At 36.0% G+C, this 21,741-nt stretch overlaps 1 protein-coding gene across 3 annotated transcripts; it reads right to left on the bottom strand.

Annotated features, from left to right (window-relative positions):
• Positions 1–639: 639 nt before the first annotated feature.
• postna (periostin, osteoblast specific factor a) lies at positions 640–20,416 on the bottom strand. 3 transcript variants are annotated; one of them, XM_052568094.1, is made up of 26 exons: positions 20,192–20,415; positions 19,321–19,419; positions 15,617–15,681; positions 14,998–15,155; positions 14,625–14,789; positions 14,071–14,217; positions 13,791–13,932; positions 10,906–11,118; positions 10,628–10,762; positions 9,876–10,024; positions 9,610–9,746; positions 9,185–9,315; positions 8,947–9,077; positions 8,229–8,331; positions 7,952–8,019; positions 7,774–7,819; positions 7,618–7,650; positions 5,357–5,923; positions 4,715–4,780; positions 4,364–4,456; positions 2,981–3,040; positions 2,834–2,893; positions 2,704–2,757; positions 1,599–1,685; positions 1,477–1,518; positions 640–1,274 (listed from the first exon to the last, which is right to left on the bottom strand). In XM_052568094.1, exons 1-26 carry the CDS (start codon positions 20,308–20,310, stop codon positions 1,222–1,224), a joined length of 3,123 nt encoding a protein of 1,040 aa, XP_052424054.1. In that variant the 5' UTR covers positions 20,311–20,415; the 3' UTR covers positions 640–1,221. The 3 variants fall into 3 exon arrangements, with proteins under 3 accessions (XP_052424054.1, XP_052424056.1, XP_052424055.1); XM_052568095.1 differs by having other exon boundaries at positions 660–1,274; positions 4,721–4,780; positions 20,192–20,416; XM_052568096.1 differs by lacking the exon at positions 2,834–2,893 and having other exon boundaries at positions 659–1,274; positions 20,192–20,416.
• Positions 20,417–21,741: the final 1,325 nt, after the last annotated feature.

Genomic DNA, 21,741 nt, shown 5'->3' on the forward strand with positions numbered 1-21,741 from the left:
CATACCAGTGCAAATAATGGGCAGCTTTAAAATGTCACATTCAGTTTAAAGAGTGTATTCACTATCTAAAACAAACTTGACAAGGTTATCCCCCCAATGAAGTCTGGGGCTTCAGATTGTCTGTATTAAGGAGCAAAGCTTTATTTTTTCAGGCATAAAGACATCCATATGTCTTTATGTAAAGGCATGCATGCTGCTACATAATCCCCTGTCAACATATGTGTTTCTTTAACTCTACACTGTTAGTTTTTGCATTGACTTCATGCCATTTTTGACATGCTATTTATTTGGAAACAAGAACACAAAGGGATTAACTCTGTTAGCCCGTACTAAAGTCAAGATGAATAGCAAACTGACAGCAGAATGTGTGGAGGCTGAGAATCAGTCACTTCAAAAGTGACTTTGTACTTGGATATAAATGGTTGGTGATGCCTATTATCATTAAACTCATTATTAGCAGTCACTGCCATCATATTCATGAAGTATATGATGACACTAAAAGTCACTGTGCAATGGGACAGTTCATTCCATTGTTAAGTATTTATATCAGATTCATCAACTGAAATAGGTGCACCACACATTAAAAAAATGAACAGACAGGTCACCGTTTTTTGGACATAAAATCACAAGCAGAGGTGCTATAAACAGAAAATATTTTATTTCATTTTTTTAACTCCATTGAGGCTTAATTTCAATGTGATGATTTGAATTTCTATATTTAAAAAAAAAAAAGAAGCAAGTAAAAAATGTAGATCTCATGAAGAAATTCATGAAAAATGAACAGAAATTAGAAACAGATGAAAAGTTGCAAGCTGTGTGATTTAAAGTAAACTCAACAGCCAAAGCTTTGCTGATCCTTACAGATAAAAATGCATTCATATCCCTGAATGCAAGCACCACAAAATCTCATGTGCACGACAAGCTCAATGACAGGCTCATACAGTATATATATATTCAAAGAAACAATATAAACAGCTTAAAAAACAAACAAACAAACAAAAATGGCCAATGTCTCTCTTTATAACCACCACCATTTCAAGTACCCCTTATCTGAGTTGAATTGGGGTGTGTGCCACATAGATCCAAGATATGACTGCATTGGTTTGTAATGTGTAAACATTCAATGCGGTTTGAAGTAACAGTGTATTTGCAGGAGAAACACACTGTCCTACAACACTGTCTCTCTTTTTAGCTGGATCTTCAGAGTGAGCCTCATTCATCTCACTGTCTGCGTCTGGAGTGATGCCTGACCATTCTCACTCTCCGCCTTGATCCTGCACAAACACACATACTGTATATAAACAGCAGTTCTAGACATTTATAGTTCATTTTCCTCTGTGTATTATGAAGGTCTGGATTATGGTAAAATTGGATATTAGAACAAAAAAAATGCTATACTTAAATGTGTACTGTATGTGTCTTAATTGATATAAAAACAGCAAAACACAACTGATGCTAATGAGCTGAAACACATACCTTGTGGATGTCTGATGGCAGCTCGTTTTTTAGAACGACCCCCTGAGGAGAAAAATAATTCAATTAAATCTTGGGCATTAAATCCCTCTTCATATTATTCCCACAGTCGTGAAAGCACTAACCCTTGATGATTCTGGTGATTCTCTCCGATTCTGTTTCAAGGAGGTCTGGACTGTCCTTGAAAGATACAATCTTAGAAAAGTCTGGTCCTAAAAGAATAATAATAATAATAATAATAATAATAATAGTAATAATTCATCATGTATGCATATATAATATCAAATCAGATACTATGATTTTTATAATTATAATTAATGTAACTGAAGCCAGTTACTACATTCTAAACAATGGTGGGTTCAGCATGTTGTGTCAATTTATTGGGCTGTTTTTAATTTTTTTACTCAGGTGCTGGGTTATATTTTTTAACCCAAATGATGGGTTCAGCTTGTTGGGTCATTTTATTGGGTTATTTAAAATATCTTTTTACCCATGTGCTGGGTAGTTTTACTGTAACTTCAGTCTCCGAAGAAACAACCTGGAGTTACAGTCAGAGAACAAGCACAAGCGGAATAAAGGATAGTATACAGTTTACAATTTAAATTATAAAATCTTTATAGAGTCCTGTAAATTATATTATTTTAAATGATGGAACAATGGAAACACCTTTTGCCTTGCATAATATAAATTGATTTTATTCATTTTTTAATATTGTTTTTAATTTAATTTGATGTTAAAACATATTCTCTAATGTCAGTAGTGTTTGGTTATGGGCAGGTTATGGAGTCACTCATGGCATTTGTCAGCTACGAGTGAAACGCGAGGCTGCAGTCTGAAGTTCACTCGTGAATCAGCAGCCCTTCACCAGCTCCGAGAATTATCACTATTTTGGTAAAAATTTATAATAGAGAACTTTTTTATTTTGTTTAATTTCCAGCCCATTTTAAGGCAGGAATATAACTTTTAAATAATAGTTGACTTAAATAAAACAACCCAGCATATTGGGTATAAACATTAATTATAATAACCCAGCATGAGGTTGCCAAATAACCCATGTTGGGTTGATGTCTTCAACAGTATATATATATATATATATATATATATATATATATATATATATATATATATATATATATATATATATATATATATATATATATATATATATATATTAAACACTAAAATGAAACACTAAAATCTGAATATCGGAAGTGTAAAATAATTTCTTACCTTCAATTATCTGTGGTTCTGGTCGAACTTCTCTGGTAACAGTGGTTTCCCCTTCTGGTGCATTTGAATACAAAAAGATGAATATTTGATTTAACTGCATCTTATCACTGTTTGATGTACTGTGTCTCACCTTTAATGATCTGAGGGCCTTTCTTAATTACTCTAGTAAACGTGGTGAGCCCTGGTTCAGCTTCAAGCAAAAACAGAATTCAATGACACAAACATCTGAGCAAAACTTAACTCACAGCATATCAGCATTTTATTTATAAGGCCTTACTTTCAACAACCTGGACCTCTGGTTTGATTACTTTACTGATGGTGGTGATCCCTGGTCCACCTTTGAGAACAAGGAAAGATGAGAACAATGGATGAACAAACCTCTCGGTGAAAGTAAAACCAACCATGAGCCAAATCGGTGAGTAATAGTCAATAATGAAAGCCTTAATCTAACTTTAGCTGTACTGCTTAAAGGTTCTTAAACGGATTCTTTCTTTTAGCTGAATCATAAGTGTGATCTTGCCAGGAATGAATCAAAACCATAGGGTATGGAGTTAAATCAAGAACATCTGGAATAGAGCCATGTGTATGAGCTATGGGAAACCAACAGGGCTTTATTCTGTTCCGTAACTAGAGATTGTAATCCATGGGCATAAAATGATACAGACAAACAAACATTAAACAATACTAAACGAGGACGAATCACCGCGTTCACAGATGCTCTCAATAAAAATGTCAAGCTCTTTAAGAAGCTACAAAAGAAGCTTACAGATCCCAAAGCCCTTAAAAATCATAAATAACATTAATGTTTGAATCAATGGCATAAAAAAAAAAAACAATACGGGAAAGAACATGATTATTGCACATGCCAAAGATTATGGGTAAATTTTTGGCAGGAGAGAAAGACATATGTGAAGAATTGATGCCAAAGGGGAAGATTAAAGAACAGTCTCTGTTTTTTCAAATGTAAATGGCTCACCAGTTTAGTGTCAATGAGTTTGGTCACCCTTTACATACAATTATACACATTCAAATTGTATCCAATTGAAAATGTTTTTTTTTTTTTTTCATTAACTGAAATAAAGCTGAAATAAAATAAACTACAAATGAATTAGGTGAAACTTAAATTAGGAAAGCTAAACTAAAATAGAAAAGCACATAACAAAAATCTCTAAACTTAACCTAAACTGAAATGAATTTAACATTTAAAAATACTTTACTAATATATATACTATATAACACTATATGTGACACTGGACAACAAAACCTTAAGTCTTAAGAGGGAGAGAAGAATTTAAGAATTCTTAGCAATGCTTATTACTAATCAACAATTACGTTTTGATATATTTACGGTAGGAAATGTACAAAATATCTTTATGGAACGTGATCTTTGCTTAATATTGATTTTCTAATGATTTTTGGCCTAAAAGAAACATTTATAATTTTGACCCAGACAATGTTTTTTTGGTTATTGTTAAAAATATACCAGAGTGAAGTTTTGTGGTCCAGGGTCACATATATAAAATAACAATAACAAATAAATAGTCTACAATGAAGTTAATGTCAGAGAAAGGGCAACTTTTATCATTACATCAACATTGAGGATTAAATATAGTAATTTATTATTAACATGTCAACTCATTCGAAACTCTCTTGGACTAACCTCCCTGGGTAATCGCATCAGTGATTTGTTTGATATCTTCCTCCCGGAGGATGTGTACATCACCACCATGAAACTTCTGCACCTTGGTTACATCTACAACACATGGACACACAATGTTTTAGTGTTTTATCAGTTGTTTACAGCCATTCTGAAACAAACTAAACTGTTAAAGTATTGGTAACTTATAGAATAGACTTGAACATGAGTGTCTCTTTCTAATCCAGTCCTTACTACGCATGAATCGGTTTTCAAATGTTTGATAAAACCAACTGGACATTCTTACCCAAAACATATAATTTACATAATGTACTATACAACATATAACCAAATAAAGCTGTTAAAAGGAATGACCTTCACCCATGATTCTCTTGATATCTCCCTCAGTGTCAATATCTCCATCAGATGAGGCACTGTGAGCTGAGCAAAATAGGCACAAAAAGAAAAGGGAACACAAAAACAGAGGTCTGTCACTTTAAAATTAACCTTGCTACTTAAAATAAAAAGTTCATCCAACAATTAAAAAATCACATGCTCACCAATGAATCCTCTGCAGTGAATGGGTGCCGTCAGAATGAGAGTTCAAACAGCTGATATAAACATCACAATAATCCACATGATGCCAGTTCATCAATGAATGTCTTGTGAAGTGTTGTGTTTTGGACTGTTATCACTTGCAAATATTGGATATTTCTGTGCATATTTCTCTCCTGATTCAGACAAAGCAATATTATGCACAGAGACTTAATGATGAATTTGTTACAAACATGCAGCACACGTGTGATGTTTTTATCACAATACTGTTTTGAGTCTCATTCTGATGGCATCCACATACATGTAGAAGATCCATTGTTGAACAAGTGATCTAATGTTAAATTTCTCCAAATCTTTTCAAGTGAAGAAACACCCTCAGGCCATCCATGAAGCAAATGAGTTTTCAGCAAATTTTAATATTTGAGTGAACTTTTATTTTAATCTAATGAAGATTGGACATACTTTCAATGAGCCTTGTGACTTTTGTAATCGATGGCTTTCCTTCATTAACTCGTCTAACTTTGGTGACGCCTGCATCTCCTTCAACCACTCCTTTCATTATGGTGATGCTTGGGTCTCCGTTAGTCACTCTCGTAATTTTGATGTTTGAATCTTTTTCAATCACTCGTCTAACTTTGGTGATGCTCGGATCTTCTTCAATCAGTCGTGTAACTTTGGTGACGTTTGGATCTCCTTCAATCACTCGTCTAACTTTGGTGATGCTCGGATCTTCTTCAATCAGTCGTGTTACTTTGGTGATGCTCGGATCTCCTTCAATCACTCGTGTTACTTTGGTGATGCTTGGATCTCCTTCAATCACTCGTGTAACTTTGGTGATGCTCGGATCTCCTTCAATCACTCGTGTAACTTTGGTGATGCTCGGATCTCCTTCAATCACTCGTGTTACTTTGGTGATGCTCGGATCTTCTTCGATCTCTTGTGTAACTTCTGTGATGATTGGTTCTCCTTTGATTACTCGTGTAACCTTGGTGACACTTGGTTCTTCAATCACCACCTTGTATTTGGGACCTGAGGGAAAGGTAGAGATCCCATCAGGTGGCATGTCAAGACCATGACATTTCCAAAAAAAACTTCTCAGTACTTGTGAAAAACCAATTATTTAGGGACATTTTTCTTTTAGTCTTTTTTTTAAGTACTATTATGCTGATTTCCAATGGTTTTGAGTCCATTGTGCCATTGCTCCTTGCTGCTTTTACTGATATAAATCACAAGTAAATCATAGATGAGAAAGGAAGTCTAAGCCAATCATTAATAATCATTGGCGCTGTCAGAGCTGTTAATGTACACCAGACAGGACTTTCTTTCTAGACTTTGCAATGGGGGTCATGTTTCGTGCTACTGCTGGATTCATAAAACACAAATTTGGATAATTTGCCAAAGATGAGCTAAGACATAGTGCAGATGGAAAAACTGGCTGTGGGTCAGGCTCATAAGGTTTTTGATTGCAAGCTCAGCTCAAATGGTACTTTGTGTTTTACACTGGAATTCAAAGTGTGAACAGATGTACATAAGAACCAACAGTACAAAATAAAACTACATTACAGAAAAGAACCCAAATTAGGGATCGAGGAAGTAAGCAATCACAATTCAAAGATTTTTATTTAGTTCTGAAAATGCTAATAATTAAAACAGTTGTGCTGCTTCATATTTTTGTGGAAACTGTGATTTTCTTTGATTTCGAAAGAAAGCTCAAAAGAGTAGCATTTATCTGAAATACTATCCTTTTCTAACATTATTAATGTCATTGCTGTTTTTTAATCAATTTAATTTGTATTCCTGCTGAATAATAAGTATTAGTTTCTTTTAAAAAAATATCCCCAAACTTTTGAATGTTCGTACATATAGTATAATATACACGTTTGACACAATCAGCATTTAATCAACTGTTGACCCATTTACTTTGACATGATATTGATTCTACTCTCGAGTGGTTTTAAAGACAGATTGGAACCATTGTGACGCACAGATCAGAAAACGAATGACACATGCAAATGTTAGACTGTAACATCAACTTATTAAATTTAGCCGTACAAAGACTCCAGATGATTTGCCTGATTCATTTGTCCCATCTGTCTTTCATTTAGAACTAACTTTGTCATTAAAAAGATCTTTCATGGAAAAAGTTTGTCTATCATTTACCAATAAATAAGAGTCCCACTATGGGATTGGGTCTTTTACATCATACCCTCACAAAGCTTCTGGCAATTCTAGATCTGATTTATCAAGAACTACGATTGTAAAGTTGCATTACAATCAATTTAGCTTTTGTCAGTATATTGATATTCCATACTATAAATTTAAAGTATTGGATGAACCAATGTTGGGCTCTGACAATTACACATATTAGCTCTACATAATTTTAGGAGTTTAATTAGATGAAAGCCAGAGGAGATGCCAGTGCTGGTTCCAGCCAACAGAATAACGTGCTCGCTCTCCTCTGGGGCTCTATGAAGAATCGGTTTTCTTGAAATGCAGCTGAGGCAAAGTTCAGGCATTTAGCATTGGATAATGATCACGTAAATACACAATTTTACAAACAGGCTACCAAAAAGTGCTGCTGGGAATAAGCGGCTAGCAGAGAAGGACGTGCTTGAGGAATAAATGCTTATAGATGTGTAAAAGTGGTAAATGGGTGAGGAACAGAGTTAGCATTTAGAGGTCTAAAATCAAATAAAAACTGAAGTCATGAAATAATGTTCTACCTTTCTCAATGACATGTGTGGTTATAGTCCTCTCTGCAAGGTGAAACACAATATTCATTAATAAAAAGCATGTCCAGCGTAATCCGTATGCCGTTGATAATGTTATTATGTTATGTGGAACATTAGAAGAGTAATGAGGGATGAAACTGAACTTACTGATGAATGTAAGTGGAATCTCACGATAGGTGTATCCAGATACAAACTACACACAAACCAAAGCAAATAAAAAATTGAACAAACTGGTATGTGTGTTTGTTCAGTGATGTACTGAACTGTGATGGGTCTGTTATATAATGAGAGTCAGTGTTCAGATATGATGTGTGTTCTGCTGTACCTTCAGCTGCATGTATTTGATGAGTCTTCTCAGCAGAATCAATATGTCTTCACGGCCAACTGGCAGATCTGTCAAATGCAGTCAAATTCTTTATTAAGCTCAAGGGACTGTGTCTTATGGCTCAGCAATTGTACAGTTATATAAAAGGGGGAAAACCGTGTATATTGAAGACAAAGACCATCATGCAATTGATTTTGTTGGTAAACATCCCTTCAAAATATGACATTTTAAACTTATATTCACATATAGTGCATGCTCATTGCTGTTAATAATTCACCTTGAGGATATAATATGGTCTTCACTACATGAACCACTCCGTTGGATGCCATAAGATCAAAATCTGGAACCTCCACTGAATTTACACGGATGGAGTTGTTAACCTGAGAATAAGATGGTGTTGATCATTAAATGATGTTTCTGCTGTCTTTGATTGATGCAGTAAACTGTCAGGAAGTTATGATGTTACCGCTGTAGCAATGCTCCCATAAAAATGTCCTATGTCCTAGACTTTCAGTCTTACACAAACACAAAAAGAGATATGTTCTTAGCACTAATTAGGATGAGATGATGTAGGTTTTTTATAATCAACTCTGCTTCATGCTCAATGTTGACCTACTGGTACATTTCCTGCAGGATTTATGAAAATTGTCTGGATTTGGTTCATGGAATTTTTTGAGGACAGACACGGGAAATTTGTGTTGCGTCTAATTGCATTGTCTGACGATAACAGCAGGTCAGGTCCTTCCTCTCTTGTCCTACCAAAATATTAGTACTGGCTCAAATTTAAAAGTCATTCTGTCAGAGTCTAGTTATAATATGGAGTTTGGAAAGGACTTTATACGTTAACCTTTATTGATAATGCCCAAATTTGATGAAATTTCGACATTTTCACTAATTACAGTTTAATAGGATATAGTTGGTTTGTGGTTAGAGCTTAAAAAATCTGACAGATAAAAAAAAATCCTATTTTAAAACAACAACCCCAGTGTACTTACAGACAGCACTTGAAGGTTGTTGCCCTGAATGGTCTTGAGAAGATTAGTCACGCCACCCTCCAAGCCTCCATTAATAAAGACGCCATTGCTAAAGTGGTAGAGCAGGATCACCCTGAGGGTGTTGATGTCGCCTGGATGACAGAATAGTCATAACGTCACTGTGAGGAAACAGACCTAGCAAAAGTTGGACATCATCTTAAAAAAAAAAACAAAAAAAACAGAGAACGAAAGGTTTTACTTTTCAGAAGAGTGATGTCTTCCTCTGTCAGGGTGCCAAAGGCAGCATCTTCAGGAGCAAAGAGTGTGTACGATCCCTCCTGCTTCAGTAGATCTGTCAGTCCAGCACTCTCCATCAGAGACAGGAAGATTCTGCAATAATTCAGCCAGTCTATGAATTATGTATGCTTGTAATAAAGAAAAAATATTTTTATAATTTGATATACCGTAATTAGATTTTACAATATAGTATTTTAAAATGCTTTTAGAAAAACATTACATAGACTAATAATTTTTTTTTATTACATGCAGAAAGTGTCCTGTTAAATTATAATTATTTTTTCATTGTATTTAAATAATTAACTTATCTTGTTACAAATACTTTACAGTTTAGGTAATAAAACACTTGATAATAGTAACCATAAGGAGTCATGATGATAATCTCACTTGAAGCGTCCGTCTTTTAAGAGCAGCTCATAGATGGTTGTCTCGGGAGGCTGGATCAGTGATCGCATGAGATGAAGGACTCCGTTACTGCCCTCTCTGCTGCCTCGGACCATACATGCGTTCTCAATACACACAGCCTAAAACACACACATAAAAAAAGAGAATGAACTGCAGAAAAATAGCATAAAGTTTAAGCGCCTGTGCTTGTTTTCACTCATGGTGTTTACACAATAATTGTTTGCAGGTCCTCAATCTTTCCCTCTCACCGTGCGATAAATGAAGACTCGGAGGAGTTTTCCTCCCAGGGTTTCCAGAAGCTGGCCGCTGTAGAGGTCACTCAGAGAGATCTTGAGTTTCACAATGTGGTTTTCTAGAATCGTCTTCAGGAAACGCTGATCCATGGACATTACCCCGTCTGCATGACAGGTGAAGACACTTTTTTGGGACATTTTAACCGGACTTTGGGGCATTTAGAAATGTACGCATATTAACTATAAGCTGAAGATACAAATCATATATTTTTTCATCTTTTGCAGCCTTATGTATCTTACCAATCTATCTATCTCTGTGTGTGTGGGCGTGTTTTTGTGACATATCAGGACACAACTCTGTATAATGACAAGGTATTACAAGGAGAGGGTGACTTATGAGGACATAACCCATGTCCCCATTTTTCAAAACGCTTATAAGCCATACAGAATGAGTTTTTTTCAGAAAGTAAAAAAAGTTTCCTGTGAGGGTTAGGGTTAGGTGTAGGGTTGGTTTAGGGCCAAAGAAAAACAGTTTGTACAGAATAAAAACCATTACGCCTATGTGATGTTTCCACTTTTCACAAAAACAAATGTGTGTGTGTGTGTGAGTGCTCTCTCTCTCTCTCTCTCTCTCTATAAATGTCTATATTGTATTACATTATAATTTTGTTCACGTGTTTAGAAATGACAGACCCCTGGTGAGCGCTCACAGTTATCTCTGCAGAAAGATCCTGTATTTTTCTCATAGAGTCATGAGATCAACTCACCAGAGAAGGCTCCATTCAGTGGGGCAAGAATAGTGTACTCAGTTTCAGGCTGCATGGCGGCAGACAGGCCGAGCTGAGACACCAGGTCACTGAAGACGCTCTGAGATTTGCCTATAAGCTCCGTCACCTGCTTGGCTGCAAGACAAGACACACACCTATCACAACTTCAGAAAACGTAGATGTTATATCAGTGACAACAAATGTGTATATTACAATATATACAAATGTACAGCATAAGGATGTAAAAATAAAGTCAGCGGTCAGGTACAGAGTCTCACCCGAGTCAGGCATGAGCACCTGGCTGATCAGATGAATGACCCCATTGCTGGTGACAATGTCTTTCTTCAGCACCATCTTGATACCATTGACTGTAAGGCTCTCGCCATCACATCCGATCTCAATATTGCTGCCCTCAAGAGTCCCATAGACAGAACCCGCCATAATGGCCTCAGAGCACTGCACCGAGTTCAGGAGGTGGTACTTTAGAAGGGCTTGAAAAAGAAACAGATATAGAGAGAAGGAGAAAGTTTAAGTGACAATGTGCTGACCTGAACTGTTGAGATGTCTTTATCGTCACAGTCCAGTAAGCGTCAAGATATAGACCACTAAAGAGAATTAAAAACACAGAAGCTCATGTTGTCCAATGGGACACCCGCCCAGTTCTTCCTGTGCGGAGGCAATGTGGTGGAGAGCTGAGACTCTTAAATCAACTGTGATATCACTTTCCCAACAGCTGAGCTTATTTCGACAGTTTCCTGCATCTGTTTAAGCTGTACATGTATTCGCAGTCTGACAACTTTAATTGCTTTGCCAAACTTAAATCCAAATCAAAACAAGCTTTTTAAGACAGGTCCTATTCATCGACACTTCTAAACTTTACCACATGGGCTATTGGGTAACAGTCAGCTGTGGCATGCATCCTGGTACTCTCATGAACGTGTGTTGAAGACTGACATGGAAGGGCCGAAATGATTGAATAAAGTCATTATATTTGTTTTCTTTGCGCACAAAAAATATTCTTGTAGCTTTATAACATTACGGTTGAACCACTGATGTCACATGGACTATTTAAACAAAGTCCTTATTACCTTTCTGGGCCTTCAACAGGTCAGCTGCATTGCCGTCTATGGAGGATCAGAAAGGTCTCAGATTTATCAAAAATATCTTAATTTGTGTCCCGAAGATGAACAAAGATCTTACGGGTTTGAAACGATATGAGGGTGAGTAATTAATGAAAGAATTGTTATTTTTGGGTGAACTGTCCCTGAAATTGAGATTGTATATCTCCCCTTATTAATATAGATGTGCATATAATGATCCTAAATGCAGTTTCCAAAATATTCCTAAACAATTTATTAAACATCTGTATAGACAAAAAAACTCTTAAATTCAAGCGCATTTATCATTAGTAGTACTATAGGCAACAATTAATTGTGATTAATAGCATCCAAAATAAAAGTTTTAATATATATGTATATATATATATATATATATATGTCAATCTTGGATTTATGCGAGAATTTTAAAAGCATGATTTCTACACATGGAAAAGTGATGGAAATTAATACATTTAATAAAATCTTAAGAGACTATTTCTAAACTGACAATATATTATTTTGTCAAGCTCTAAAATATTTTATTGGAAGTAATGTTTGTGAGTAAAAAAAAAAAAAAAGAATAATTCTAAAACAAAAACTTATCCTGTAATCTCAAATGTGAAGTGCAATGAACCCTTCTTGAAACTTAAAACTTCCGGAATTTATTTCATTATTAAGACATTGCTACTCCTAGTTTCTGTGAACAAAGAAATAAAGTTCGGAAACAAGTTTTTTCACTACAGCAGAAATGCCAGAAGTACCCTGGCCTTAATGGAGGGCTTTTGATTGTTGTCTTGGACAAGTCAGGCCTTGGAGTCAAAAAGGTTGATAAACCATTGCTAAGGTCCTGTGGACATCATGTGCACATGCGAGCAAAGTCCACAAGACCACAGGTCCACATCCAGTGAGCCATTTGGACAGGGCCACAGATCCATTATGAGCCAGAAGTGATGTAATGCTGACTTTATACATCTGTGTGGTCTTTCCCTTCTAGCCTAAAATGAGGCATGCTACCAGAATCTAATTTAAGTAGAAAAAATACACTAGAAAATCAGTCGGTGTGCCGTAGGCCTTTAAACCAGAACCCTGATGCCTGATCTGCTCTAATGATTTGCTTTTTTCACACAGCATTTACATAAGCGAGGTCTTGAGATAATTGCCCTCAGAAGAACTGAATGTTTACTTAAAAGCTATTCTTTGCTTTTGAATACAGGTCTTAACATTATTTTCTTTTAATGCGTTTTCTATAATGATGATCTCAGTCATCTAAAAGGTCACACAGATTAGATCTGTAATGAGACCCTCTTTATTTTACATGGGGAAAACAGATTTGGTCTGGTACAACACTTACCATTGTCTGACCATCTTTTTTTCCCCAGAATCAGATGAAGTATTATTCAGCATCTAAGCATTTCCCGTCAGGAAGCGTTAGAGGTCTTGACCAAACTTGGTTTTGGATCTTTGTACGGCTCTGGCCAGATCCGCTGTTTGCCCGCCGTCTGAGAATGTGCCACTGCTTGGATTGGACTGCATTTGTGCAGTTTACTTAAAACACGAGGCTGCTAGTCTTTCAAATCTTTGAAGGTGATTATTCATCATGTGCAGGTTTTGTCTGCACATACACTGCCGTTCAGAAGTTTGTGGTTGGTTGTTGAATGTTTCTGAATAAAGTCTTTTATGCTAACCACACCAAGGCTGCATTTATCTGATCGAAAATACAGTACAATTGTGAAATATTATTAATTAGTGTAATAATATTAGAAATATTCTTATTACTATATAATAACTTCTTTCCCTTATGTATTCAAATTCTATTTGAATACATATTTTAAATTTAAAAAATATATATTTAATATTTATACTGTATTCCTGTGATGGCAAAGCTGAATCATAACTCTAAAACTATCTTAGAGACTCAAAATTTTGCACGGAAGTTTATTATGATGAAACCACAATAACAGTAGTGTTACTATCTTTGTAGTGCATCAAGACTCCATCCACCTCAACACGAACCCTTTGCTTTATGCTGTCTAAAATATATTACTGTGGTTGTGCTCTATGTTTACCTTGAAGTACAGTTGTGTCACTCATAAGTCTCTCAAGGACTTCTCCGCCAACTTTGTCAAAGGCCTCGTTGGTTGGAGCAAAAAGTGTGTAATGTCCGGGCTCTCCCAGTTGATCCTGGAGACCTGATCTCAAAGCAACTGTCTATAAAAGACATCAAAAACAAAATGTTTTCCAAGATCACTCTCTGAAATCATATGCCCATGCTGAGTAATGCTCAGAAAGCTTCCAAAGAGTTTTCATCATATTTGTTTACAAAACCACGGGTATGATAACACATACGTTCAGTGAAGCCAGATCATCGTTGGATTCGATCACTTCCTTGATCGTTTGGCTTACGACACTGATGACCCGATCAATGACGTGCACAACTCCATTAGTCGCCACCTGGTTGCCGTGAATGATCCTGGCACAGTTCACAGTGACAACCTGCAAAATTGTTGAAAAAGAGTTTAGTGCCTTTAAAACTGAAGCTGGGGATTGTTCATACAAAAATGAATATAGAATATGTTTAGGAAAATATCTAAAGTTTTTAAATGTTGTTTTTAAATCTATTGCTCTCTGTGCACACAAAACAGTTAAAAGGTTCTTCAAAATATCTTTTGTGCTCGAAAGATGAAAGAAAGTCTTACAGGTTTTTTGATTTACTAAATAAAAAAAAAAATCTAAGAATGACCAGCACAAAATAAAAAAAAGACTTAAAATGAAATAAAACGGAAAATATGTTTTAAAACGAGCTAAATCAAAACATTTATAAATACTACAACAATATATAAATAATACTTAAATAGCATGGTTTCATGCACACAATGAATTTGAAGGAAAGAGAAACATACTCCATTTGAGTAGTGATTGATATAGAGGCCTTGTTTGTTATGCATGGACTCTAGGGTCATATCATTCTTCAGGTCCTTAGTGAGAAGACGTTTGTTGACCATGTGATAGTGGAGTGCATTGTAAAGCTCAGTGTTTCCACTGCTGACCATGGCATCTCTCAATGCCTGGAAACAGAGAAACAATGCTGTCAGCACTTAAAAAAAAAAAAAAAAAAAGACAGCATGACGGCATATTCCTCGATTTATTTCATTTGAATAAGTTCCAGTCAATGCTTCACTTCTTAATAACATGCACATTTGATCACAGATTAAAACATGGCATGCAAATACTGCGGCGCGAATGAAATCAAATGTGGCAGGGAATTTGACTCACAGGATCTAACTCTATCCAGGCATCGTCACTTGGTGCAAACATTGTGTAAGATCCGGCTCCCGTGAGTTCTTCCGTCAGTTTGGATTGATCGGAGTATTGTTTGGTGAGCTTGGCTTGCACCAGATCCAGGGTGCCAAACACAGTGTCAATAGGAGCCACTGCGAGGTGGAGCGAAATTTAAAGGAAATAAACAAAAGAGTCTCATGCACAGGACAGAGTACTGTAAAGAGTATCCTTTCACATGATGTGAACCTCGAATCCTCATTCAAGACTGGCTGTGGCTCATTTACCTCATGCATAATACAGCCAGCTGGGTCTGGATTTTGTTTAGAGAACAAAGCTACACTAAACTCATAGCCAATGAATAACCTGACATTTAATCTAAGCATGACCTTATAAACTGAAGTCAAATGTGTGATAATTGTTGGGACTTAACAATTTAACAGAAAATTAACTTTTGGGATGTGCGCTACAGACATGATCACACCTATATCTATAGTTAACTTATATATACCATGCAGAATGCTGCAATAACCATATAGCAATATTCTAACAACCACTCAGACTAGAAACCTCTTAAGAAAATACATTTCTATTGGTGAAATGAATGAATACTGACCTGCAGGGCACCCTCGCATCCCTTCTAACTTCATATAACCCGGACAGCACTCATATAAGACCGTTCTGCATAGAAACAGTCAAAATATCAAACTGATGTACATCATATTCAAAGGATGTTGCTGAGATGGTGGCTATAGCATGTAAAATATTCCTACCAAATTTGTTCAAGTGATATAAAATGGAAGGAATTTCTATTTTGTACATATTAAGTCCTGAAAACTCATGTGATAAATTATTTAAGCATGTCTTGTTCATTTTTAAATGTATTCAGATGTGTCTTTTTCATATAACACATGTTTGGTCAACCATCTGGACTTTTATCCGGATTTGCTATTGATTTAGTGCTTTTAATCTAACATTTCTGCAGTTTTTTAAAAACTGAATTGCCTCACGAACGTCTGGAATCAGCGTCTACCAAAAAAGCATTTACATAATCCACCACCATTATATTAATACTTAGAAAACACAATTTAATGAATTAGAAAAGATTGCAAAAGACCATCTCTTTCAATGACCAAAAAAAATAAAAAAAATTCTAATAAATTAGAGTAAGATAATTTCTTCTTGGAATGTTGACAGTAAATGTAAACCTCAGGTTCCACAGTATCACCTCATCGGCAAAATTTGACATAATAAGAGGGCAACAATCCAAATCTGAGCCATCCCTGACACAGAACGTGTACTCTCTGAAACGTGTGAGGGCACATGCCTCTGGGCTGTTTTGACAGTAAGATTGATGTTTATTTTTTAGCAGTTATTTCAACTGATATCTCTATAGTGTATCTGGCATGCGGTGGGGAAAAATTTGAATTGTTCCAGCGGTTTATTGAACACATCATGAGCATACAAGTTGATATGTGCTCTCAGAGGAAAATTGTATTGCTCAAAATGCGGCTCAGGTGGTCTCAGTTACATTTATGCAAGTATCAACTTTGTTTTAGATGTTGCTCATTAAATCCTATACTGTAAGTAATGGATTTTAAGTGTAAGTTATTTTTTAAGCAAAGTTTAAACTGAAATGTCTTAACTTTTGGCAAATATGAGCCCAGGAGAGATCTCAAATCAATTAAAATTAAAATTAAAATTAGATTAAAAATAGAAGCCAGATACTTTCAAAATTTCTCAATTTGCACTTCATTTGATCTGAATGATGCCTAGATGTTGAAATAAAGTATTACTTCCAAAAATCTATTATGTGGGGAAAAGCTGGTAAAGAAAACCAAATCACCTTTCCATGCTAAATATTTTAATTTGTGTAAACTATTTTTTTTATTTTATTTACATTGAAATCTAGTTTAAGATTTTTTTTACGAGTAAACACAATTATTTGAATGTTGGGTAGTAGCCTAAAAGCTGTTCTAATGTATAAAAATGAGCAAAGAAGCTTTCTAACAGCTGTCTGCAGATGCCGTGCATAAAATTCTCCCATGACTAATGTTGTTCCTCACTGGTTTTAGCGAGAGGTCTGTGGGTTTGAGAATTATCTTGCCTTGTAGGCCTGCTGTTTGTCAGACAGCGATATGGTTGGAAGCCCATACCTGACACCACACAGATTCAATTGCTCTGTTTCTCTTTTTTATCATCACGATAGCATCTGGAGGCAAAGACATTGCAGCTGTGGAGGAGTTCATCCCCTGACACTGAACAATGATCCCAGTGTCGGTGAAGGAAGGAAAAAGGAAGCCAGCGGGACCCATGAGAAAGGCCTCACTCAAACTTCCCCAGAGGAGAGACAGCAAGCTGGGCAGCTCCGGACCTACTGCTGCCCAGAGTTTAGTCAGGGGGAACGGGGGGAAGACGCCAGTGTTTATTGCTTTTGTTATTGACCTCCCAGGAGACACATCTTAAATTTCTTTCATATGTTTTCCTACAGTGACCAGAGGGGCTGCAGTCGTATATACTGGAAGAAATCCAGGAGAAAAAGGATGACAGTTGAGCTGTATCATAACACAGGAGATTGATTAAAGTTTGCAGGAGACTCAATGTAATTCTTTATTCAGTAATTCTCTATACGTCTCTCATGAGAAGGCTGAGGATATCAGTTATGAAAATTTACAGCTTAAAAAAAGAAGCTGAGAATATTTTGTTTGATTTCTCTCTTCCAAAATCAATGTATGTCTGAAGACTACAGGAGTGAAGAAGACTTGGGCCTTTAGGTTTCTGGACCTGCTGCTGCATGATTATAACACCCATACAATTGTACAATTGTACGCTGGCTGCAAAAAGAACAGTTAATTGTACAATAGTACAATTGGACAATTAAAACACATCTAAAATATATGAATGCATTACATTAGATAAAATATAAAACATATATTTTGTATATATATGCAAAAGGTATTATAAATTTATATCTGTTTTTTTTCACCTTTTTGATGCTTAATATGTATAAACCATGACACACTACCATTCAAAAGTTTGGGATAAGAAAAACATTTAATAAAAAAAATGTAATAAAAAAAAAAAAAAGGATTATTTTTTTTCCCGCTAGGAAGCATTAAATTAATTAAAAGTGACAGATATTTATAATATTACAAACTGTTCTATTTCAAATTTTGAAAAAATATATCATTGTTTACACAAAAATACTAAGCAGCAAAAAACTTATTTCAACATAGATTATAATATCCATTATTAATTATTGAGCACCAATAATGATACAATTTGTATACAATGATGTGTGTGTGTGTGTGTGTACCTGGTGTTCCCTACATTATGGGGACCAAATGTAGTTTACAAGGACAGTAATAACAGTACATTTTGACGTCATGAGGACATTTTTGGTCCAAAATGTTCTATAATGGTCTAAAAATACAGAAAGTTTTGTGTGAGGAGATGTTTTGGCGGTAGTGTTAGGGTAAAGGGTAAATATAATTTGTACAATATAAAAACTATTACATCTATCGAATGTCCTGGAAACCGAACACATGGAGATACCTAAGATAAAAAAAAAGAATGACACAAAGAAAAAAAAAACCTGCACAGCCCAACACAGCCATTTCCTGAGGCCAAAGGTTTTTCTCTTTTCTTTTACACTCAACAGATCTCTGCCAGTGGAAAGGCTGAGTTGAGCCTGAAAAGTGTTGCCTGCCAATTACTAGTCACCAGTCCCTGAGGCCTCCATCACAGTCTCACAGAGCCCAGAAACACGCTTACATCATCCTCACAGTGAACATGCAGTAAATTAGTGTGGCATATGTGAAGAAAACAGAGAGAGAAGCCAGTGGAGCGACAATAAACATGTCATAGTCAGCGCACATGAGCTGCGGTTTATCTGCCATAAACAAGTACAGTACAGATACACTCGGCTGACAACTGTTGTTTCAGCCTGCTGCGAGCTAGGAGAAGAGCTCCAAAGTGTAATATGTTTTTGTATCATAAATCATATTGCTCTAGGGAGTATTTATGCTCTGGACCAGCTTGTCTTGGCAAAAATCCAACTGTCTTAATACAAAACAAAGAACAGTCTTCTGTATGAAGACTACAAAACAGCTTCAAATACTTCTGCTTCATTCACTTTCCCTGAACACACCCTACAGCACTGAACAAGCCTAACCAATGTAATCCATCACCAGTACGACCCACCGTCACCTTGAGAACTACAGGTGCTGTGTCCCGGTGACCCCTGACCTCTAATAAGTCAGTGGGCAGAAACCTCGTAAAGGCAGACAGGGTCAGAAGGAAAAGCGATGGATAACTTACGCCTTTTTACCACAGATGGATTTGTTATACCAGTTCCTGCATGTGCTGAAGTATTTTTTCTTGGTCCCCATGACCTGCTGTAAAGCACACACATTGGGCCTGGAAAAGAGAGCGGAGGGAGCATATGCGTTAGAAAAAACCCTCTGGGGATGGTTGATAATTGCATACATGACAGACTTACAGGCCACAGGGTGTTCAGTTAGGCAAGTGATTATATAGAAGTCCTGACAAATTGCTTTAAACAAAGTCAAAGTGGCTTTTTAGTCCATTTATGTTTTAGAAATGTAAAGATTTATTTTACAGATTAAAAAGATTCAAATATTTAGCATTGTTAAATTATACTGATGACACATATTTCTAATGTTATAAAATATATATATATATATATATATATATATATATATATATATATATATATATATATATATATATATATATAAAAGAAATAATAAGAAATTTAATTTTTCAGCTTCAGCTTCAAGTACATGCACATTATGCTTTTTATTCAATAAAATACTTTTATGTAGATATTACTTGAACATAGATTTATACTGTGTATACAATAAATATAAGACTTAATATGAAATACAGTGGCAGTGTGAGACTTCTATGTGAAAATGCCAGTTTTGTATTTTCTTTTTTTTTTTATTTAATACAATTTAATCAAATCTGGCAATTTCACACAATTGTCCATTAAAATAATCACATATCTACATAATTAGAGTCAATGTTAAAGTTATAAATAGCACCAACCCCACCCCTCCGCCCCCAAAAATAATTTTTCATTTTACATTTGTCATTAACAGTATTAACAAATCTGACCACCTTTTCCCAGCTGGCAAGGTAAACCCTTAAAACAATCAACCCTTACCCTTCTTTTTTAGCCCTGATGCGACTGTGTGTGACTATCTTGTCATAGGCTGAAGACTCCACCTGGTCCAGGGAGGACAGCGCCAGGATGGTGAAGGTGACCGTAAACAGGAGTATCATTCTGGTGTATCCCCTGCAGATCAAACCCACTGAAATAACAGAAGGAATGGGAGCAAGCAACAGGGAACCGGCCTTTATAGGAGCCCTCCCCTTCTCTTTCTGTCTCAAACACACACAATGACACACTGATGGAGATTAATACAGAGAGAGAATCAACCTGCTTCCTATGGATCCGCCCCCTCCGTGAGAACCCTGCACGCCTAAGAAGGACCCTCTACATTTACAGAGACAGAAGAGAGGAGAGAATTGAAGGCCCTTACAATGCTATGACATCTGGAAATGTTTAGGTGCATTACATATAAAATATCCAGATTGTATGCCGAATGTTTACGATGCATATATGCACACATTCTGCAAACATTACACTTTTTTTTATCACTACAGCTCAGTATAAATCTTTATAAGTGACAGAACAAAGCTTAATCATTAAATTACACCATCATTTCTCAGGTGCTCTGTTAGTTTGTCCTCAGAAACAGGATGTTCATTATCTGTAGAAAGCTACTGTGGGAATCAGATGATGGATAACTAACTGTTCAATCTCTTTCCAATTTCTTATCATTGGGCTGCTGTCCATATCTGGATTCTGACGGTTTTAAGCTGGAGCTAGTTGTTCAGGCCTCAGGCAGTCCTTTGGACAAGTCAAAGCCAGATGGGACTATTTTAAAAGCTTCCAAGAATCTCATCTGCATTTATCTCATGCTGTCTGGCATGGAAAGGTAAGTCGGGGAAAAAGTGAACAGATGATGGGAATAATAGTGGGAAGGGATTTGAATTCGTGTCAGAAAACGCTGGTTTAAGAACTATAATCATTAATTTATGTCTGCTTTAACCCTGTGTGTGCATCTACCTCTAGTGGTGGAGTCCTAGCAGTACACAAATGACAACAATTAAATCCCCTTTTGCTGCAGAGCAGCGTCCTGTAGTAGTAAGGAGAGCTTTTATAATAGTTGTTTTTTTTTTTAATAACGAGAATCATCATAAAGATAGTGCCTTAATACTCTTCAAGTGGTCTAAATATATCAATATAAATATATTTCCTCTGTGGAAGTCTTTTAGGATCGAATGCAATGATAGGATGTTCCACCTGTCTGTCAACATGTGTATTTGCATTCTTCGCGCAGCCAATAGCGAGAGAGTTGGGGGCGTGGCTACTGCAGCAGGCTGTTCCGGATGGTGTTTACATGGTGTGGATTAATTTTTCTTTAAAAAAAATCGCATGCAAAATTTGAAGACTCACTAAAATACACAGAGACAAGACAGTGAGGTACAACAATGCCAAACAGTGTTTAACAAGATGGAGGAATTTGATAGAAAGTTGGGTTGCAAATGATACGACGAGCTTGCGATGTTTGTTCTGACAGGTAAGCCAAGCATTAAGTTGAAAGTATTATTTTGGACCTTTTGTTGAAAGTAGCATACTTTTACATG

The sequence above is a fragment of the Carassius gibelio genome, chromosome B10 (genome assembly GCF_023724105.1).
Source record: "Carassius gibelio isolate Cgi1373 ecotype wild population from Czech Republic chromosome B10, carGib1.2-hapl.c, whole genome shotgun sequence".
Classification (NCBI taxonomy): domain Eukaryota; kingdom Metazoa; phylum Chordata; class Actinopteri; order Cypriniformes; family Cyprinidae; genus Carassius; species Carassius gibelio.